The sequence below is a fragment of the Propithecus coquereli genome, unplaced genomic scaffold, assembly GCF_000956105.1.
Source record: "Propithecus coquereli isolate 6110/MARCELLA unplaced genomic scaffold, Pcoq_1.0 Scaffold80, whole genome shotgun sequence".
In the NCBI taxonomy this organism is placed as follows: domain Eukaryota; kingdom Metazoa; phylum Chordata; class Mammalia; order Primates; family Indriidae; genus Propithecus; species Propithecus coquereli.
The window spans coordinates 1,981,197-2,000,425 of record NW_012154174.1 but is presented as its reverse complement, the minus strand read 5'-3'; the positions used below and the strand labels follow the sequence as shown (position 1 = coordinate 2,000,425).

The window sequence follows — 19,229 nt, the reverse complement described above, 5'->3', positions numbered from 1 at the left end:
CTCCCTCTGCTCCGACCAAGCCTCCTCGGGGGGCCCCTGCAGGGACGACCTTCTAATTAAAAAGCATCATCTGTGCACGCCCCTCGCAATTGCAGATGTGTGAGGAGGAAACGCGCACCCACCTCAAGGTTCGCCTCTCCTCTGCAGACCACCTCTGCGCTCGCGACACCGGTCCAGCCCCTTATCCCGCCATCGACAAGAGCTGCCCGAGCGCCGCGCTCCCGCGGCCTCACCACACACTGTGACGTGGGCCAAGGGCAGCAGTGCCTGTGACCGGGAGAACGAAGCTCGAGCAGCCCCAGCCAGCCGGGTGCCCTCGGTCACACTCCTAACCCTCTTGGGCCTCCGTGTCCCCACACTAGAGCGCGTTCCTGAGAACATGTCCCTCAGTGGGACGTGGGAGGGAGTGAACACGGCGGCGGTGTGACCGACGTGCGGCTGGAGGATGAGCTCGTGAGGGCCGTGCCCCGGCCGGGGACGCTAAGGGAGAACCCCAACCCTGCCCGGGGTGGCGGAGTCAGGCAATGCTACACAGAGCGGGTGTCTCCAGGGTTCTGAAGACAAAAACTAAGCATAGGGTAGTTGCTCCTTGAGTTTTTATTCACTGTTTTAGAAAGAACTACAAACAAATAAAAGCTTGAGTTTCATATAAACAATGTTGACAAAAAAAGGTCTTATTCCTCTTGAGGGTAGGGAAAGTATAAAATCCTGAATTTTTGCTTGGGACATTGTCCAAGTTAGAGGACTCAGCCACCTGCAAATGTGTCCCTCCGTCTACTGGAGGAACTTAAAGCTGACCCAGGTCACCAGGAGCCTGCAGAGAGACCCGAGTTTCAGTATCATACACAAGTTCCAGGGTTTGAGGGCAGTTTGGGCTTCCCTTTCTGCCCTGAACAGTTTCTTGTCTCCTGAGGGAAAGGCCAGGCCCAGGTGCAGGCTGCTGGCTCTCCAGGTGAGGCTTTCTTGGCCACCTCTCCCAGCCAGAACCAGCACCGTGTGCCCTGGAAAGAAGCCAAGGCCCCCGTGTTCTCCTGGGGCCCGCGGAGGCCCCTACCTGAGCCTGTGGCCCTGAGAGCTCGAGGGAAGGTGGAGACGCTGCTGTCTGAGGCCCAGGCTGATGGCAGGTGGGGTGGGAGGTGCCGGCCAGGGATGGCAAGGCAGGGGAGTATGCAGCTTCCAAGACCCTGGCAGACCAAGGACCATTCAGACCCCTGAGGAACAAACCTGTCCCCAGAAAACCACCTGGCAAAGGCGGAATCTCCTCATGATATCTCAGGCATCTTGTCCACCACTAGGAGGAGAGACCGGCCTACTTAACATCAGTATCTGGGCCTTAGGGCTGGCCTCTCTAGAAGGGCATCTTAGGGCCCCCCACCACTTACTCCAACAGCACTAACCCTACAGAACATACAGGGGCCAAAGAAGGAGAAGGACTTGAAGTCCTCTAAGGGGCCAGTCACCTGCGCTAGGACAAGTTGCTGCTTCTGCTCCAAGAAGCCCAGGTAGGACTGGACTGGACTTAGACCACTTAACCCAGAGGTCCAAAATCCCCAGCCCCATGTGTCTCTGAGTGGTCACGTGGCTAGGATGATAAGGCTCCCTTTTAATTCCAAACTGCAGCCCAGCCCACCCTGAACTGTCTTCTGGGACAAATGAGACAAACGAAATAGTCCTTGGTTCCATCTTGACTTTGCAGACCATTGCCCAGGGCTCAAGAAGAGGCAGTGGGTTAATCCAGTAATTCCCAGTAACCCCAGGCCTTCAGGGCAGAGTCCGTGGCCTCGCTGCAATCTGCTTAGTCATTGCTCAAGTCCGTTTCTGGCATGAGACGGGGGGTACACAGGCTTCTGAGTTAAAGCTCCTAGATTCACGTCGAGGCCCTGACGCCCGGCTGTGGGACCTTGTGAAAGTTATCTAGACTCTCTGTGTCTTGGTTTCCCCCATTTATAAATGGGGTAATAAAAGGTGCTACCTTATCACGTTGCAGTGAAGAAAAAATGAGAGCAGGGGTTAGCTGGGTCCCTCACACATTGCAGATGCTTAGGAGACATCCGCTCCTGTCCTCACCCCTGCCAGATGCCTGGCCTAGGAGCGGCTTTGTGAAGCCCCTGGCTCAGGGGTGTTAGCAGCAGCTGTGAGGGAGACCCGTGGCCCAAGCCCAGAGGTAACCTTGAGGTCTGTGAGATGCGCTGCCCTCACCTTGGCCCACGCGGGGCGAGGAGGGGCTGGTCAGGGTCCAGGCTGTGCGGGGAGGAGAGTGAGGGAATTCACTCTGGACAGGGGTGCTTTTCCCACAAAGTCAACATTGCTCTGGTCTGAGGGAGAGGCAGGGAGACACCGTGATGACCCTCACACGGAGCTCTGACCCTCAGCACCAGGAAGCCACCTGCCTCTGGCCATACATGGTGATGGCAGGACAGGACTAAATGAGAGGGACCCGGCTTTTCCCCAGAGGGCTGGTGGGTGGGGAAGGCAGTCAGCACCCAGAGCTCCAGGACATATGAGCTTTGGGATCCTGGGGAAGAGGAGCGTGGCCACCAGATGCCACCAGCATGAGGCCAGGCCCAGCTCCCACCAGCTCTAAAACACAAGCTTCCTAGGAATCTCCCACGGGAACTCGCTTCTTCCGAAATGGCCGTAGCATGCTGTCTTCTGGTAGATGGGCTTCTTCAAATCCAAATCCCTGTGTGTCCAGAAGAAAAGGTCATTTTAACATGGAACAGGGCAGAGTGCAGGCGCGGTTGACAGACTCCAAGGGCGCTCCTCCCTCGTGGATTTCACGCGCACGCCTCCCACCCACGCCACACCACAGTTCTGTTTTCTAGCTTAGGAAACAGAGGCTTGGAGATCCGGGGGCCGGGATTGGAACTCCAGCCTTATTAAGGTGCCCTTCTCGTCCCCACTCCACTGACCTAGCCTAGGCCAACGTCCACAAGCTCCAGAAAACAGGGATGGCTCGAGAAACGAGCATGTGGGAACAGGCTTGCCAACCCAATTCCCAGCCATGTGGCCATATCACTGTTTTCCTAAGATCCACACGCACCGCCCCCCCCAACCCAGCTGCTCAAACATGAGCCCACGGGAGTTAGTGTCCGCCGGGCCAGTGGGGATCTTGCGCAGCCTCCTTCAACCCAAAAAGCAGACATCCTGCACTGGGTGTGCCCTGTGCTGGGCTGAGAGCTTGGAGACCCTCTACTGCTGAGAGGCTGAAACACCCTTCCTTCTGCTCCCCTTCCAGTGGAGCTGAGCATCCTGGGAGGGAGCAGGCCCCACACAACAGCAGCTCGGGGTGCTTTTACCTGACAATGACGCCAGGCCGGAGGTCGAAGTTCTTGTTCACCACGTCCAGCAGCTCCCGCTCTGTCTTCTCAGAGGTTCCGTAGGTGAAGATGGAAATGGAGAGCGGCTCTGCCACCCCGATGGCATAGGACACCTTCCAGAAGGGACTGGGGTCAGGGACTGAGGTCTCCATGCAGGGTCTGTCCCTCATGGAAGGGGCAGCAGGGACCACTCATCTCTTGCCCAACATGCTCCCCCCTCCCAATTTGTCTGCCTAGAATCCCCCACTGTCTTCATGGAGGGCGGTTCTTGCAGGTGCCCCTCTCCCTGAAGATTTTGTTTGCCCTCCCTTAGGTTTCTGGAGTGCTGGCTACAGAGCCCAACACGATACCACAGAGCCACCACCTTTGGCAAAGCACAAGGCTTCCCCACTAGGCCAACATCTCCTTCCCCAGGGCAGGGCTGGGCAGGGGCCCTCAGCTGGGACAGGAAGGTGGGGTCAGCGGCGGGGGGCCCACCTGGACAAGCACTCTCCGGCAGAGCCCTGCTTTCACCAGGGACTTGGCCACCCAGCGGGCAGCGTACGCTGCTGAGCGGTCCACCTTGGTGTAGTCCTTCCCAGAGAAGGCCCCACCACCATGAGCCCCCCAGCCTCCATAGGTGTCCACGATAATCTTACGGCCAGTGACGCCCGCATCCCCCTGCAGAGGGAAAGAAACAGAGAGAGGAGATGAGAAGCAGGGCCCTCCATGGCTGGAGGGGATGACACTCAGGACGGATGCCCCGAGGCTGCCTGCAGGCAATTTTCAAAGACCTCTTGGCCAGAAACCCTGGGCTCCAACCCCAGTTCAGACACTGACCCACTTATGGAAATCAAGTAACCTGTCAAAGCCTCATTAGAAAGCGCAGAAGATGGCCCAGAGGTTCTCTGGGGTCACAGCTACTACCCCGAGTGCCTTTGCTGTCTAGCTCATCACAACAGAGAGACGCACCCGCAGGCAGGAATTCACTGTGGTGAACGCAGCCCTGGCTGTGGCCCTGGCTGGCACCTGTCTCCCAAATGCACTCTGTGTAACATCACCAACAGCGATGTCTCTAAAAAGGCAGGGGCTCTATGTGAAACAGCTGGGGCAGTCTGCATATTCTGCCCCTCTCTTAGAGCTCCACAGTTATCCCAGTACGTCTAGGCTTTGAGAGCTTCTGCAAGAAAAAACACTAAGCTTTCTTTTCCACCCTGTGTTTCTACACTACATGGGCTCATAGAACCTGGGCCAGGGCTCAACTTTATGGTGATGCGTCCATAGCTGAGGTCCCTGGGCAGCGGGCAGCAGCCTCTCAGAGGTGCTCTGCAAACCCCCACCTCCTCACACCTGGGCCACAGGAGGGAGGGGCAGCAGGTGTCCCCATCTACAGCACCCTGACCCACCGGGTACCCACAGATTACAGGCAGCCTCTGGCAGAGACCTGCCACCTGGGAATGGTCAGCCATGACACACACGGCAGTGGAGAGCGAGCGCCTGAGCAGGGCGGGGCAGCATGGCTGCAGAGCCAGGCAGTGCCAAGACTCACAGACTGACAGGTACCGCAGGCCCCCGCGGAGAGCGCACTAAACACGTACAGGCCAGGATATACAGGCTTCACATTCAGTCCATGGCCAGGCCCGGCTGAGCCACGCAAAGCTGTCTCTTGTGGTCTTTGTGCTCCGAGACACGAGTAACCCCAGTAACAAGGACCAATCAGGGCCTCATTCAGAGACAAGGGCGCACCTGGGGACCGCCAATGACAAACCGCCCACTGGGCTGCAGGTGGTAAATGGTGTCTTCATCCAGGTACTTGGCCGGCACCACGGCCCTGATCACCTGCTCCTTCAGGGCCTTGCGCATCTCCTCCAGCGTTATGTCCTCGTTGTGCTGCACGGAGATGACGATGGTGTGGACGCGCACGGGGATGACCGCGCCGTTGTCCTGGATGTACTGCACCGTCACCTGTCCATCAGAGGGCGGGGGCAACGCTGAGCGCCGCGGCTGGGACGAGGGTACCCCTTTGCCAGGCGCAGACACCCAGGAGGCAAGTAGGACTCCCAGGTTCCCCATGGGGCCTCCCATCCTCAACGGGCCTCTGGCAGGTTAATCGGACACATTCTTACATCTGAAAAGCTGCCCAGTGCCGTGGGATGACAGGCATGTGGCATAGCTCTGCCCACGTGGGACCACAATTAGCACTGTGAGTTTCCTTACAACTTAGGGCCCACTCGGCTCCTCCCATGGAAACCCAGGCCACGTGTCGTTGGCAGGTGCAGGGCTACCTTGGCCTTGGGCCATGGAGGGTCAAGAGAGGGCTTTGGCCAGGGGGATGTTTCTTGGCACCCAGAAGCCTCTGAGATAGGAGGGAAGGAGCCTGGTGATGGTCTCAGCACTCTCAGGGGAGGAGCTCTGGGAGGGTATTGTGCCAGCAGATTTGCCTGCTACAGGGAGAGGGTGAGAGGGACCCCAGCTAGGGTGGTTGAAATAGAGGGAGCAGCAAGCTCTGGACTGCCAGCCTCTGGGTGTTTTCCCAAAAGGAAGCAAAAGCAGAGTACACCTGGAGGGGAGGAACCTGCCTGCAACGCCCTAGCAGGCCAGGCCACGGGCACAAATCTGACATTCACTTCCACCACCACGGGCCAGTTCTGTGCCCATTCTATGCATTGTCAATTAACACTTAAGACATCATAGCGGGGGAAGTATTATTATCCCCACTTCACAGATGAGATAAACAAAGCCACGAAACAATTTGTCTGAAGTCACATCACCAGGTTGTGAAAGGCCAGAGAGCTTCACCCTCCTCTGTCCCACCCAAGAGCTTGTGTCCCTCCCACTGCACACAGATGCCTCGTCCCTTCTCCACAGACCCCGTCCTTCACTGACACATCGGTGAGCGCAGTCACAGACTGATCTGTTTTGGCAACAAAGGAAAACAGCCGGGGCACCCTGGGTTTGCAGAATGAGAGGAAGGAGGTGGTGAGGGCAGGAGATGAGGCTGGGAAAAGAAACCAGCATTGATGAAGCACGCCCTGTACGCTAGAAGCTGTTACCACCCCACGTTACGGACAAGAAAGCTGAGGTTCCAGAGTGTAAGCGCCTTGCTCAAGGTCACACAGCCAGAAGAGCTGGGATCTGACCTGGAGCTGTGTGGCCTGGCAGACCGGGCTCTGCCCAGCAGAAGGGGGCCACTCTAGACCCTGAGGGACGTGCTGGCCACAGGCCTGATGCTGCCTACGGCAGTGGAACCCCTGGGAGCAGGGCCCAGAGGGTTTTAGGGGCCTGTGGTAACTGCAGAGGTGCAGCTCTGCCAGATGGTCCTGGTAGGGACACTGGTCAGAGGGCACAGGACCGCTCCATACCCCAGGGCCTGGACGGAGCCACGGGGCAGCGAACAGCGCCTGCCCGGGACGGCGCCTGCAGCACGTCTTTGCCTGCCCAAGGCCCCTCAGACATCCACCAAACACTGGGTCTGTGTCAAAGTCCTTCCCTGCGTCCTGCCTTGTCCAACAAGGTGGGGTCCGGAAGAAGGAAGGGAAAGAGCCCTGGCTGCGGGATGCCAGACCCTAGTGACACAGGGGACCCAGAGCAGCCTTTAAATGCTGACTGTGTGCTCACAGGCCCCGAGAGCGGGAACTGAGGTGGGGGTAGCGGGTTCCCAGGAGAGGAGACCCCCAGGCCTGCTGCAGGGGGCCACGGGAGAAGGCTCACATCCTGAGGGGCTGCTCGGGCCTGTCCCACTGCTCCGCGGGGCAGCCCCACTCCCAACTCTGGCAAACCCCACACGATGGCCTTGGGGAACCACAGCACAGGGTGGCGGAGCAAAGGGCTCCGAGCACTGCTCTTATCTCATTGTGTCAGCAGATGTGGGGAAAAACACAGCACGGAAAACACAACTCTGACCCGGTACAAAAATAGCCACCAGCACTGCCGCCGATTCTCGGTATCAGCAGCGAGGATTTGTTCAGGTGGAAAGACTCATCCTGTTCACAGTCAACACTGCTCAGATGATGAAAATCCTTCACAAACAGGGCGACAGAGAGGACCTAGACCTCGTACTGGCCCAGTGCCCTGAGGGAGCGCGTGGAGCGAGCCGGGCTGCTCGGAGGGCCGAGGGGCTACACGGGCTCCGTCCGCAAACCCACACCCTCTCCAACTGGAGCTGGCTCACAGCCTGCCATGGCAGGGGAGTGAGGCAGGTGGGTGTCCATACTACCATTTTTAAGATAATTCCTCACAGGAAGGAACCCTAAACGAACCCATCCACCCTTCCCTTTCTCGCTGCCTCCTGGACTGGGAAACCTGCTGTTTCGTATCCAAGGGAAGTGAAGGAGGCCTGTCCCGCACCAGCTGGCCCGACAGCTCCACTGACTGCCTCATATCCCTGTTCTGGGATTTCCTTTTCTGTGAATCTCCCCCGTTTTGCATCCCAGCACCGTCCCAGTCCAGGGCGGCTCGAAGCATGGTGCCACCACACTCCACACCCATCAGCTCTCCTTCCCGCAACCTCAGAGAGCTCCCGAGCAATGCTGATGGCTCCACCTCCTGCCCTGGTGCTCACATGGATATTGCAGGAAGTCCCAGGGAAGGGTTCCCTTTGGGCCATAAGCACACTCCCCTGCCCCAGGTGTAGCCACGGTGTGACCTCCGCCCTGCGCCTGGCCTTACTCTGGGGGAGAAGGTTCTCCATCTCTGTACAGCTGGAGGAATGGGTAGAGCTACATGCACCATGCTGAGCTATAAAGCCACATGCGCCAAATTCCAAGTGCGGGACAAGAGGAGGTGCTCTCTGGGACTTGGCGGGGAGCAAGAGGAGGTGAGAACTTTGCTGGCCACTCATGGACAGGTGAGGACCAGAGAAGGAACCCAAGTAAGGTGAAGGGTAGGAGCCCAGATGCAAAGCAGTAAGAAACTAGGGGAACATGAGTGAAACGATGTAGATTAAGCAAGGATGGGGAGGGGGGAGGCAGAGGAAAGTCAAGTTGAAAGACCGTAAAAGGCTTTGAATGCCAGAATGCCAAGTGGATTTCCCTTCTCCCCTCACAGGAAGCAGAAAGTTGCTGACAATACTTAACAGATATTAGGACATTAAAAAGTGAAGCCAGAACAGAGTTAACTGGCCTTTCCAAGCAGGGAGAACCTCTGGGAGGGCAGGGCACCGATCCTGGCCTAGCTGGGCTGGAGCAAGAGGGGCGCTTGATAGGACAGACATGGGACACAGGCAGGGTGGGCAGAGATGTGCTGAGCAGGACTGAGCAAAGGTGGCGCTCCAGCCCCTCCTTCAGCTGGGCGCACGGGCAGGCTCTCAGGGCACGTGTGTTTGCAGGGCGAATGAGAAATGAAGCCAGTGAGTTGGAGAGACCGGCAGGTAGATTCGGGAGCTGAGCGTGTGAAGGTGACAATGGGGTCCACAAGTACGGCCAGAAGGAGAGCGTGCGCAGGAGGAAGTGCGGGAACTTGGAGTCATGCTGGAGTGTGGGAGAGGAGCCCGGCAGGAAGCCACAAGGACAGGGCCCCTCGGGGCCAGCAAGGCTGAGGGCAGGCATGGGAGGGCCGGCAGGAGGCCTTCACCTGTAGCACTTGCGTCAGGCCTTCACCTGTAGCACTTGCGTCACGGGACCTTCAAATACGGACCTGGGGGCAGATTTCAACACTGCAGGGAGCAGAGAGGTCAGGGCCCCTGGGGCAGGAGCTGGAACAGCAAAGGTAAAGCCTTTTTATGAGAAACAAAGATAAGAAAAAGGGCCACTACGAGATGCAGGCAGCACAGACAGCCTGCCTGTTCGAGGTGCGGAGCCTGGCTACATGGGAAGGCAGTGACCAAAGAGTCTGAAGCCGGTTAAGAAGTTTGTGGCAGGATTCGGCGAATCATCAGAGGCGATGTATGCTAACAAGGGGAAAAAAAAATCTAGAACCGTTCTTTCAACTCTCCTGCATTTCTGGAATTTTTTATAATAAAATGTGGGGTAGACATCTAGAGCTGAAGATTTTTTAGATAGTTCTTTTCAAAATTGACAATTCTTTGAGATTGAACATTTTGATCTTAAAAATGACAGAATCAAGAGGGCTCAGGCGTTGCTTAAAGGTTCTGTCTGGAGCTCTCCGGAAGGGAATTCAGCAGCTCACCTGAGTCTTCGAGTCGGGCCTCAGCCAGGGCAGGACACCAGAGCGCCTCAGGTCCGCCATGCGGGCGTTGAGCTTGTGAGCGAGGACGATGGTGAGGGGCATGCACTCTTCCGTCTCGTCCGTGGCGTAGCCGAACATCAAACCCTGCGGCAGGGCAGAGAGGAGGCTGAGCAGCACCGTCCCAGGACCAACAGGACAATGGCTTTCTGCAAGTCTAAAACTCCCCTGGTGCCTCACACGTGGAGTTCGCTCTCCACTGGGCACTTACCGGGGGGAGGAGGACATAGTCCCTGATCCTCAACACTCTAGGAGGGGCGACGAGCCCAAACCCAGCATTAGCAACCGCAGCCTTCCGCAGCACGGTGGCGAAGCAGAGGTGTCCGACGCACTCCAGGCTCTCATGCTAGGATGAGGGATCCTCCCCATGGTGTGATTAACCCATCGCTCATGAACTTCCCCAGCTAGCTCCTCAGCACGGGTCAGAGCCAGGTCTGAGCCAGACCACCCTGCAGGGAAGTCCCCACGTGGTTCCTGCACTCAATGCCGAGTTACCTGATCTCCTGCACCAACATCCTCTTCGCTTCTGTCCAGATGGACACCCTGGGCAATATCCAGGGACTGTTGCTCCAAAGCCACCAGCACATTGCAGGTCTTGAAGTCGAAGCCTAGGTGGAAGGGAACATGCACCTCAGTGGGGACACGTGTCAGACGGAGGGGGGCTGTGAGCTTCCTGGGGGACTGCTCAGCTCCTGACGTGGCACTTGGTCCCAGGGTGGGTGGTCTTTAACTCGCTGGGGTCTGTCCAGGCCCACAGCTGGGGCCCAGGATGGGGGAGGCCCTGTGTCCTTCTCATACCATCATGTGGGACTCTTGGTCAATGAAAGTTCTCCATGGTACATTTTTTTCTGTACTATACTCAATTAGACCTTGGTTTAAAAAATGTATCCAACGCAGAACTGCGGCATTAGAAATGAGGTGATATCGTGGCTGCTCTGGCTGGAGAGCACATGGCTGACTCCCAGCCCTGCCCCTTAGGCTCTCCCAGAGGCGCCTCCCAGAACCCAGTTTGAAAACGATTACACTGAGTGAAAATCAAGGGCCCCGTCCAACACTGTCACTCAGAAGCCCAGCTGTGTGCCCAACCCAGGTATTCAATATCCTGAACAAACACCGTGCACGTGAACTATCCAGAGAGACTCCCAGAGCCGGGGTCCTCTGACCAGAGATGTGTGCAGGGTCTGGGGCAAATGGAAAAGCCACACGTCTGGGGCCAAGCTCCCCCTCCCACCCTGTCTGCCAAAGTGAAGCACAAGGTGGAGGGCTGCCCCCTCCCCCCAGCATGCTGGGCGCTGGTTCAGGGAAGTCTGGGCTAACAGCAGCCCAGCCCAGCTACCCCCCGAGGATGCTGCTATGCACCGAGGGCACGCTCTCCTCCCTCCCAGCCCTCAGAGCTCAGCTGCAGGGACTGAAATTGAGGAGCTAAATACACAGATGCCCCACCACAAGGTCAAGTGTAGTAACAAGCCGCTACCCTCCTCCCTGAAGCCCCACAGCCATCCTCTTCCCAGTCCCTTCCCCTATGCACACTGCCAGACTGGGCTTACAGAAATGACACAGGCAGATCCAACCCACTGTTCGTGTACAAGCTTCAGGTGGGGACCTACTGCCAAAGACTAAAACTGAAGCTCCTCAGTTCGACGCAGCCCTTGCCGCCTGAACTCCTTCAGCCAACGTGAACTTGGGTTTAGCCTTAAGTACAATATACTCTTCTACCTCTTCTAGGGCTCTCTGCCTAGAATGCTCTTCCTCCGGCTCCCCAGCCCTACAATAGCTGTCAGTGAGTGTCCCTGGACCCTCCTGCAGTTCACTGGACACCAAGCCATGGACTCACCCCCGGGACACCTCACATTGCATCATTTGAGGCCAGGCCGTCCCTCTGCCCTGGGAGCGTCAGGTCATCTTTGCCCTTTACACCTTCCTATTCCCCAGTGAATGTTTTTGACTTTGTAAATCAATGAAAAGTCTTTGGAGAACTATCAAAGAGTTATCTCGTTCTGCATTAAACATTCCACACTTTACCTAATCACTCTCTCTCTAAATAATGAACCTTCCCGGTGCTCAAAATCAAGCATGGGCTCCAAGTGATTTGGAAAAATAGAACTTATGAGACTAAGGGGAAAGGCGCAAGGCTTGGGAAAGGCAATGAGCCCTGCGACTCTGTAGCCAGGAGCAGCAAGGAGCGGCTGGCCCAAGGCCCTGCTAAGGCCATCACCCTGCGACAGTCCATCTGGCGTAGGTACCCTGACAAGCTCCGGCACTGGGGAACTCAGCCCACTGAGCCCATCTCAGCCAGGGCTGGGCTCTCTCTCACTTCTGCCTTTCTAGGGAACATTACCTCCTAGAAAATTTCCCTGCTACCTAATGCAGAACAACGTTCGCTCTTGAATAAGGTCTAAATGTATGTAAACAAACTGGCTTTTCCTGGTAGAACAGGGAGGGCTTGCATGGAAACATGTTGGGAAGCTGCTACTCTGGGACAATGCGTTTCCTCTGTGAACACCCTCCCATCCCAACTGGGAGAATTAACTGCCTCTCACTCTTCTCTTCCCAGTGATTCTTGATACACATCCCCACTCCCCTCCAAAAAAAACTACTTTCATGCACTCAGGTGACACAGATTGCTCATGAGCGCTTTGGGCTGAGTCAGACAGTGTAGGACTGAGCTTCCGTGTGTCTGTGCTCTCATGCCGTGAGGGGCTCTCATTTATAAAGGCAGGGCATGGGCATCTCTGCCTACCCTGACCCATATGGATGCCACACGTCATCGTAAACAACCAACATATGACACAGGCAAAAACTAGCACCTTCAAACAGTCGTGCTTCCATTTGTGAGTCTTGGTCACAGGTTTAAGTCCAGGAAGGTTGGTCTGGATGTGGACATTTTTGCAACCGTATCTCTTATGGTAATTTTGGGGAATTAGGAGAGAGCCAACAGAGATGCAAAGGAATTTTTCTTTAAAAACTGGAATTGCCTGAATACCTAATGCCAAAGGCCAACATGAAACCTTTAAGAATTGGGGCCAGCGTCCCATCCAGGAAGCCAGTGTGCCTAAAGGGCCACTGAAGCTGCCAAGGGATGTCACTGCACATGAGCCCTCAGCACCTGGCCCTCACACCCTGTGTCCTCTGATGCCCCTCTGGGCCATGCTGCTCCCTGGCCTGCCCAGTCTTAGATGCTTGTGGGCTCTGCTTTGAGGCCCTCATTTTGTCTAGCTCAGCCAGCCCCCACCTGGTTATAGCGGTGCCCCTCCTCAATTCCCTGCTAGGGCTGTGCCTCTTCCCTGGGTTTTGGCCCCACTCTGCCTGGCACTGGTGCTGACCTGGGCCAGCCTGTCTCCTTCGCCTGCTGTTAGCATCAGTTCTGGATTGAGTCATCTTTTTCTGTGTCTATAATGGAAAGCAGCATGATGTACTGGAAAGCACAAGCGTCCCAAACCTGGCAGCCACGTACTGACTGCGTTACCTGACACCAGTTGTTTACCTCTCTATGTCCTCATCAGCAGAGGAAGTATGTCAGAGTTTCTGAAATGAAGACAACACATACCAAGAGACTACCACCTGTGCCTGGTGGGGAACAGGTCCCCAGCAGAAGGCAATGCCCTTTGTATTGGTGCTTCTTTCCCTTCCAAAGCCTTTGCCTGCACCAAGAAAGGCAGGACCTTAAACAAGCACAGCCAGCAATGGACGGACATGTGCTGGGTCCACTGGGCACCGCTGTCTGCTGGTCATACTTGTGCCAGAGCCTTGGACCCCTGGAACCTGACAGATGGGTCCAGGAAGGCTGAAAGCCTCAGGTTTGACTCAGCATTGGGGGGCTTTCTTGGCAGAGATCAACGTGTATTTGGGACCTGGAGACCAACCCGCCCTCACCCTTGGCAGAGTCGTCGTAGCCGATGTTCTTGATGGTGTCTCTCACCACCCGCTGGTAGTCCACCATGGCCCGCGAGGTGATCTCGCCACACAGTAGCACCATGCCCGTCTTACACACCGTCTCTGGAAGGGAGGGGGCAGGGTGAGCGGCCCAGCACCACCAAGGGAAGCTCCAGTACCTAGACCTCTCACAGTGCCGATGAAAAGACACAAAGGGGCCTTACAAGGAACGGACTCCAGAAAGAGAATAAGAATGCCAATAAAAAGATTAAATGCCAGCACCAAGCACTGAGCACCTTCAAATGCTGCCTTGGAAAGAATCAGTCACACTTGAGTTCTATGCAGAATAGTTACCACGTGCGTGATCCTGGACAGCTTATCTAACCTCTCTAACCTCAGTTTCCTCAACTATTCAGTGAAGATAGTAAGACTGCTGTGTGGGTTGAAATGAGACAATGGTGGCATGTAGCTGACATAAAGAATGTAGTCAGTGCATGTGAGCACCCTCATCACCCACACACACACACACACACACACACGCACACACGCACACACGCGCACGCGCCCACACATACACACACACACACACACACAGCAGGTCAAACTTCTCTCCAGATATTTACAAAGCTAAGGTGTCAGCATGAAGTCTACCTTCATAGGGCAATGGGTCCGTGTAGCATTGGATACAGGGGCTAGGATGTCACCAGAGAGGGAAGGATGAGTCTGTGCAGCAGACAGGACGTGGCACTGACAGTGGTCTCTGCACTGGGGCATCCACAACCTGTGGCCTTGGTCAGTCCCTGATGCAGCAGGCACCGTGACCCATCTGTAAAGTAAATAGGCTGGACATGACCACCTCAGGGGTCTGCCAGGCTCTGGAGTCCCTGACTCCTTGGCACTCTGCCGCTGTGCCAAGGGCTTCAACCCAGGCAAGGTTTTTTTTTGTTTTTTTTTATTTCAGCATATTATGGGGGTACAGATGTTTAGGTTACGTATGTTTCCCTTACCCCCTCTCCCTTCCTAAGTCCGAGTTTCAAATATGTCCATCCTTCGGGTGGTGCGCATTGCACTCTTTGTGTATGCAAATGCAAGGTTTTGCTATCAAGGAACTTATCCTGCAAATAAAGGGGAAGATCTTTAGCCTGCACGAAGGTCTCCAGGGAACAATGAATGATGCAGATATGAAAGAGGGCTTCAGTGCTTTAGTTCAACAGTAATGTCCCTTAGGAAAGCTATTAGTTTATTTAAACACAATTGATGAAGGTGCTCCAGTTGCTATTAAATGGGAGGCATAAGTTATTTAAAACCCGAATCATGCCACAAACTAGGGAAGAAAACAAGGGAAGGGGCCAGACGTCTGTGTAACCATCAAAGGCTCCTACCCCGAGAGCACAGCACGTAACCCAGGCAGCTACCCTTGCTTCAAGCTCTTCCATCTCATCTGGAAGAGTCACCTGAGAACTCTGAAAGTCTCCCTGGCTCCCAATGAGATCAAGCATCGGGGAAGCCATGTGCCAATCCAACCCTCTGCTGTTTACTAACACATCTAATGCCAAAGTCTGCCCAAAAACAATTACTGGTTTGTTTCATGGTTAGAAATGTTTTTCTTCCCTGCTACTACATAGGAGAGATTGCGTAATCAAGAAACCTAGTACAGACCAGAGGACAGAGACTTTGGAACTGAGGAGCACAGCTCTATGGTCTTGTGCCCACCATTAACTTCTCAGTCTAGCCCACGTAGGTCTCCGGCAGGAAGGAGTTGGGTGTTTCTTACCACAGGCAACCTTGGCATTGGGGTCTTGCTTGAGATGGGCATCCAGCACAGCGTCACTGATCTGGTCACAGATCTTATCTGGACAAGAACATGGGTGAGAATCACACAAATATTAGGTATAACAAACTTTTTTTTCTTCCTATTCCTGCCTAATTTTGTAAGACATGTATTACATAAGGTCATAGAGTTCCCCAAAAAAGGAAATAAATTTCAAAATCAGCTCTTCTAAGAGTCTAAAGCAATTCGCAAACACACAAATGCACATACACATTCTTCTAACTAACAAGTCTCTCATTCTGCATCATATTCCCTTTCATCGAAACATTTAGAAAAGTCCTAGAAATAGGAGTTAAAATAGTTAATAACATCAGTAAGAGTAGGTGCCAAGATGTCACATCAGATGGGACAAACAGTTGCACTGCACTGCAGGTTCCGTGAGATGCAATGTACTGTGTGTAAGACACCACACCAAACACAGGCCTCCACCCATCAGAATTCTACAGCAGGACCCGTGTACATCACTGCTGTTTTGCAGAACATTTCCATAAGCAGCACCTTGGATCCTCCCCCAAGGTCAGTCAGCCTCCCGAAGGCCAGATGTCCTAACAGCTGGGTTTGACCTCCTCAGTCAAGGTGGGACTGACAGGGGTTCAGCAGGAGCTGGGATCTGATCTTGTTCTATTGTTTGACTTAAAGACTCTATGTGGTCTAGCACATAGACCACTAAATGGAACTGTAGAAAAATCCACTCTTGCTGTGGGGTTATGCAAACTGTCAATGCTCACCAATTAAGAAATAAAAGTGACATCTAAACATATTTCATCTCATTTAGTGTTCAAAATACCCAGAGTCTTCTCTTAATAGAGTAATATGCTTTAAAGTTAATAAGCCAGATTCAGAATCAAGCATTTGGCTCTCAAAAGCAGATATTAAGTTCTGTAATTAAACGTATTCATTAATCTGCCATTAAAGGCGAAGACTCTACTCTTTCCTTCAGAAACTTCCAGTAATCACATTTGAGTTTTTCTAGCTATCCTCCTGCCAGGGGCAGATCCCGGTGGTATGTCTAGGTTTGTCTGAGCCCATAGCCTCTGCAAACCCCTACCGATGAAGGCCTCTGCTGCTAAAATATCCTAAAAATAAATACATGCTGGCCACCCTGGCCTACCCATCAGGATTCCCAGAAGCTTATTCACATGCTGCTCATGGATGTCTCCACTTGTTTAAAGACAGACTGACCACACGCTCCCACTCTGCATAGGGAACTGCAACAGCGACTAGGGGTAAAGCCAGGGTCCAGCAAGGGCATCAAGATAGCACCACAAACCAAGACAATGCCTAGGGGGTCCTATCTGGACTGTTTTTTTAAGGCTTCAAAGTTTCTATCAATATCACCAGGTAGGCTTAAGATAGTCAAGAGCTGGTTTTCTTGGAAGTTTAAAAAGTACCATTAACTTTATCTTTCTGGTAGAGAGGAACTCATCAACGGGAAGACAAGCAGAAAGTCACCAAGCCTTAGAGGAAACTGATTTTACCCAGTTAATTCATAGTGGCAAATGAAAGGGGGATCAGACCAATGGATGGGCTGTCACTAAGTAGACAAAACCATCAATTTCTTGGCTGGAGTTTTCCTTCTCTGACTGCTGAGCACATTGCTGTTGTGTGCAATGGGCCATTCTTGGGAGCACTGGCCACTGTATGCCAAGGAACCCTTCCTCCAGGTGGAGTAAATCTTTCTCCTAATCTATACATGAGCTTCATTAACCATGGAGCTGACCAGCAATGTCAGATTACAAATACAGTAAACCTTGAAACTTTATCTATAAAGCTTTACATGATGAAAGAGGCTACCTATATTGAATTGAGCTAAGTCATATACAAAACTCAATTAAATTCAAGGTTTTCAACAGCTATACTGTTTACATTCTGGGCCAGATAATTCCTTGTTGCGGGGCTGTCGTGAGCATTGTAGCGGTTTGGCAGCTGACCTGGTCTCCACCCAACTAGATTCTAGTTTCACCTCCCCCCATCCTCTGTAGTTGTGACAACTAAAAACGTCTCCAGATATTACAAAATGCTCTTGGGGAAAAGGGCAAAAATGCCCCCAGTGGAGGACCACTGGCTAAAGCATGTGGAGTACTGCATTGAGGTGTCCAAAGCCAAGTGACAAGGTGGGAAAGTTAAATATCTTTAAGAAAGTACAAAAACAAGGACGATGGAAAAAGGTAGACTTGATAAGTTACTAAACACTTCAAACACTCACACAAAGTCTGAAGAAGCACTTAAATACATAAATCTATATGTCTAGCCCCCAGGGTTCTTCAAGAACAGTGGTTCTCAAAGTGTGGTTTCCCCACCAGTAGCATTGACGTCTCCTGGGAACTTGTTAAAAATGCAAATTCTGGAGCCTCCCCCAAGACCTACTGGATCAGAAGCTCTGGGGCGGGGGTCCAGCATTCTGTATTTCAACAAGTCCTGTGGGTGATACGGACGCACCCTGAAGTTTGAGAACGACCGTCCTACAACTCGAGGCTCTGAATGTCTGGTTACAGTCCTCGCCGTCGCCAAGGAAGCCTCTCTCACTTCCCCATACCACACTCTACCTACTTCAACACCTGAATTTTCTCCCCCTTCAGGAGGTCATCTGTACTTCTCTTAGATAATATACCTGACAACCGCAGCGCAATGAGAGCTATCTCAGCACCGGCCAGGGTGCGGGGCCTTCGCTTCTAAACTGCACGTGCTTTATGTGCCAAACTCAGTGACCTCTGGTCTTGTTTGAGGAATATTCTCTGTTGATCCAAGTTGATCACTGATAATAAAGCTTTACTCAAAAAATCTATATATCTATATATCAAGTTAAGACCTGATGGTACATTGTATATGTACCCTACACTTCGCCAGCCAGCTGCTTGCCCTGCCATGGCCCCGCCGGGCTCGCGTCCTGGTGGTGGCAGCAGCGTGGACCCTTGGCTTCATGATGAGTGACTGTTTTACAAAACTCTTCCAGCTTCCCTGTTTCTGCAGAGATCCCTTATGGTAACTAACACACATTGTTCTTAAGACCTTTAGGAAAAGTGACTCCCTCGTACACAGAGTTACAGATGGGAGGAATAAGTTCTAGTGTTCCACTGCACAGTAGGGTGACTGTAGTTAATTATAATATATCGTATATTTCAAAAGAGCTAGAAGAGAGATTTTGAATGTTCTCACCACAAAGAAATGATAAACGTTGAAGTGTTGGATATGCTAATTCCCCTGACTTGACCGTTACACGTCATGTACGTGTATCAAAACATCACACCGTACCCCATAAATATGTACAATTATTAAGTGTCAGTTAAGAAATGTTTTAAAAAGTGACTCCCTCAGTATGGGCTGGGAGTGACAGATTTGCCAGACAGCCCAGGACAACCTACTTACCCGGGTGTCCCTCTCCCACAGACTCCGACGTGAACATGAAGGCTCCTTCTTCACTCAGAGAATGGTCGCACAGGCCATCCACCGGTCCGTTCATCTTGCCACACTTCTCCGCTCCAACTTCTTCCAGGTAACGGTGTGAGTGCTGTCACTGTGCCTGAGTTTGTTCTCCAAGCCCAACAGGCTTGTCTTTGGCAGAGCCCCGGGGATCACCTCTGCCTGACTGCCTGTGCGCACGTGAGAGTAAGACGAGGACGAGTGAGGAGGGAGGGAGTGGACAGACGCAGATGTGTCACTCCCTCGGCTGGTCAGAGCTTGCTCCTGAGTGACTCCTATATATGGAAAAGTGAAAGTGCCCGAATAATCACGTGAAAAAAAATTGGAGGAGTCCATTTCCTGGGAGGGGAGTCTTCTTACCTCGAGGAATTTCAGTTCTCAGCTGTGATTTCCCAAACCCTAAGTACCTGGTCAATGTAAGGGAAGGGGGTGCTGTATAGATTCTGCAGGACTGAGGCTCCTTTGGGACACTCCTTCAGCTTCCCAGCTAATCTCCATATTGCTCCAGGGGTAACAACCCACTTTGGAGAGTAGGGGTCTGTGGTTACTCAGAGATACAAACAGGCAGCAAGAGACTCTTTCCCAGAGACACGGTTTAGGCTAAGATTGCAACACAGTGTGGC

The 19,229-nt window shown here is 53.4% G+C and overlaps 1 protein-coding gene across 2 annotated transcripts; it reads right to left on the bottom strand.

The window, feature by feature from the left end:
- Positions 1–585: 585 nt before the first annotated feature.
- MAT1A (methionine adenosyltransferase I, alpha) lies at positions 586–18,870 on the bottom strand. Of its 2 annotated transcripts, XM_012663303.1 has the most exons (9): positions 18,553–18,869; positions 15,130–15,207; positions 13,356–13,478; positions 9,978–10,090; positions 9,426–9,569; positions 5,046–5,264; positions 3,798–3,980; positions 3,300–3,433; positions 586–2,683 (listed from the first exon to the last, which is right to left on the bottom strand). In XM_012663303.1, the coding sequence occupies exons 1-9, from the start codon at positions 18,644–18,646 to the stop codon at positions 2,581–2,583; spliced, it is 1,191 nt and encodes a 396-aa protein (XP_012518757.1). In that variant the 5' UTR covers positions 18,647–18,869; the 3' UTR covers positions 586–2,580. The 2 variants fall into 2 exon arrangements, with proteins under 2 accessions (XP_012518757.1, XP_012518758.1); XM_012663304.1 differs by lacking the exon at positions 13,356–13,478 and having other exon boundaries at positions 18,553–18,870.
- Positions 18,871–19,229: the final 359 nt, after the last annotated feature.

Bases quoted from the DNA above. Each gene is read 5' to 3' on its own strand.
- MAT1A (XM_012663303.1), bottom strand. From the start codon at position 18,646: ATGAACGGACCGGTGGATGGCCTGTGCGACCATTCTCTGAGTGAAGAA. The intron at 15,208-18,552 runs GTAAGTAGGTTG...GTTCTTGTCCAG, and splicing joins TGTGGGAGAGGGACACCCGG to ATAAGATCTGTGACCAGATC. The intron at 2,684-3,299 runs GTAAAAGCACCC...CTGGACACACAG, and splicing joins CGGCCTGGCGTCATTGTCAG to GGATTTGGATTTGAAGAAGC.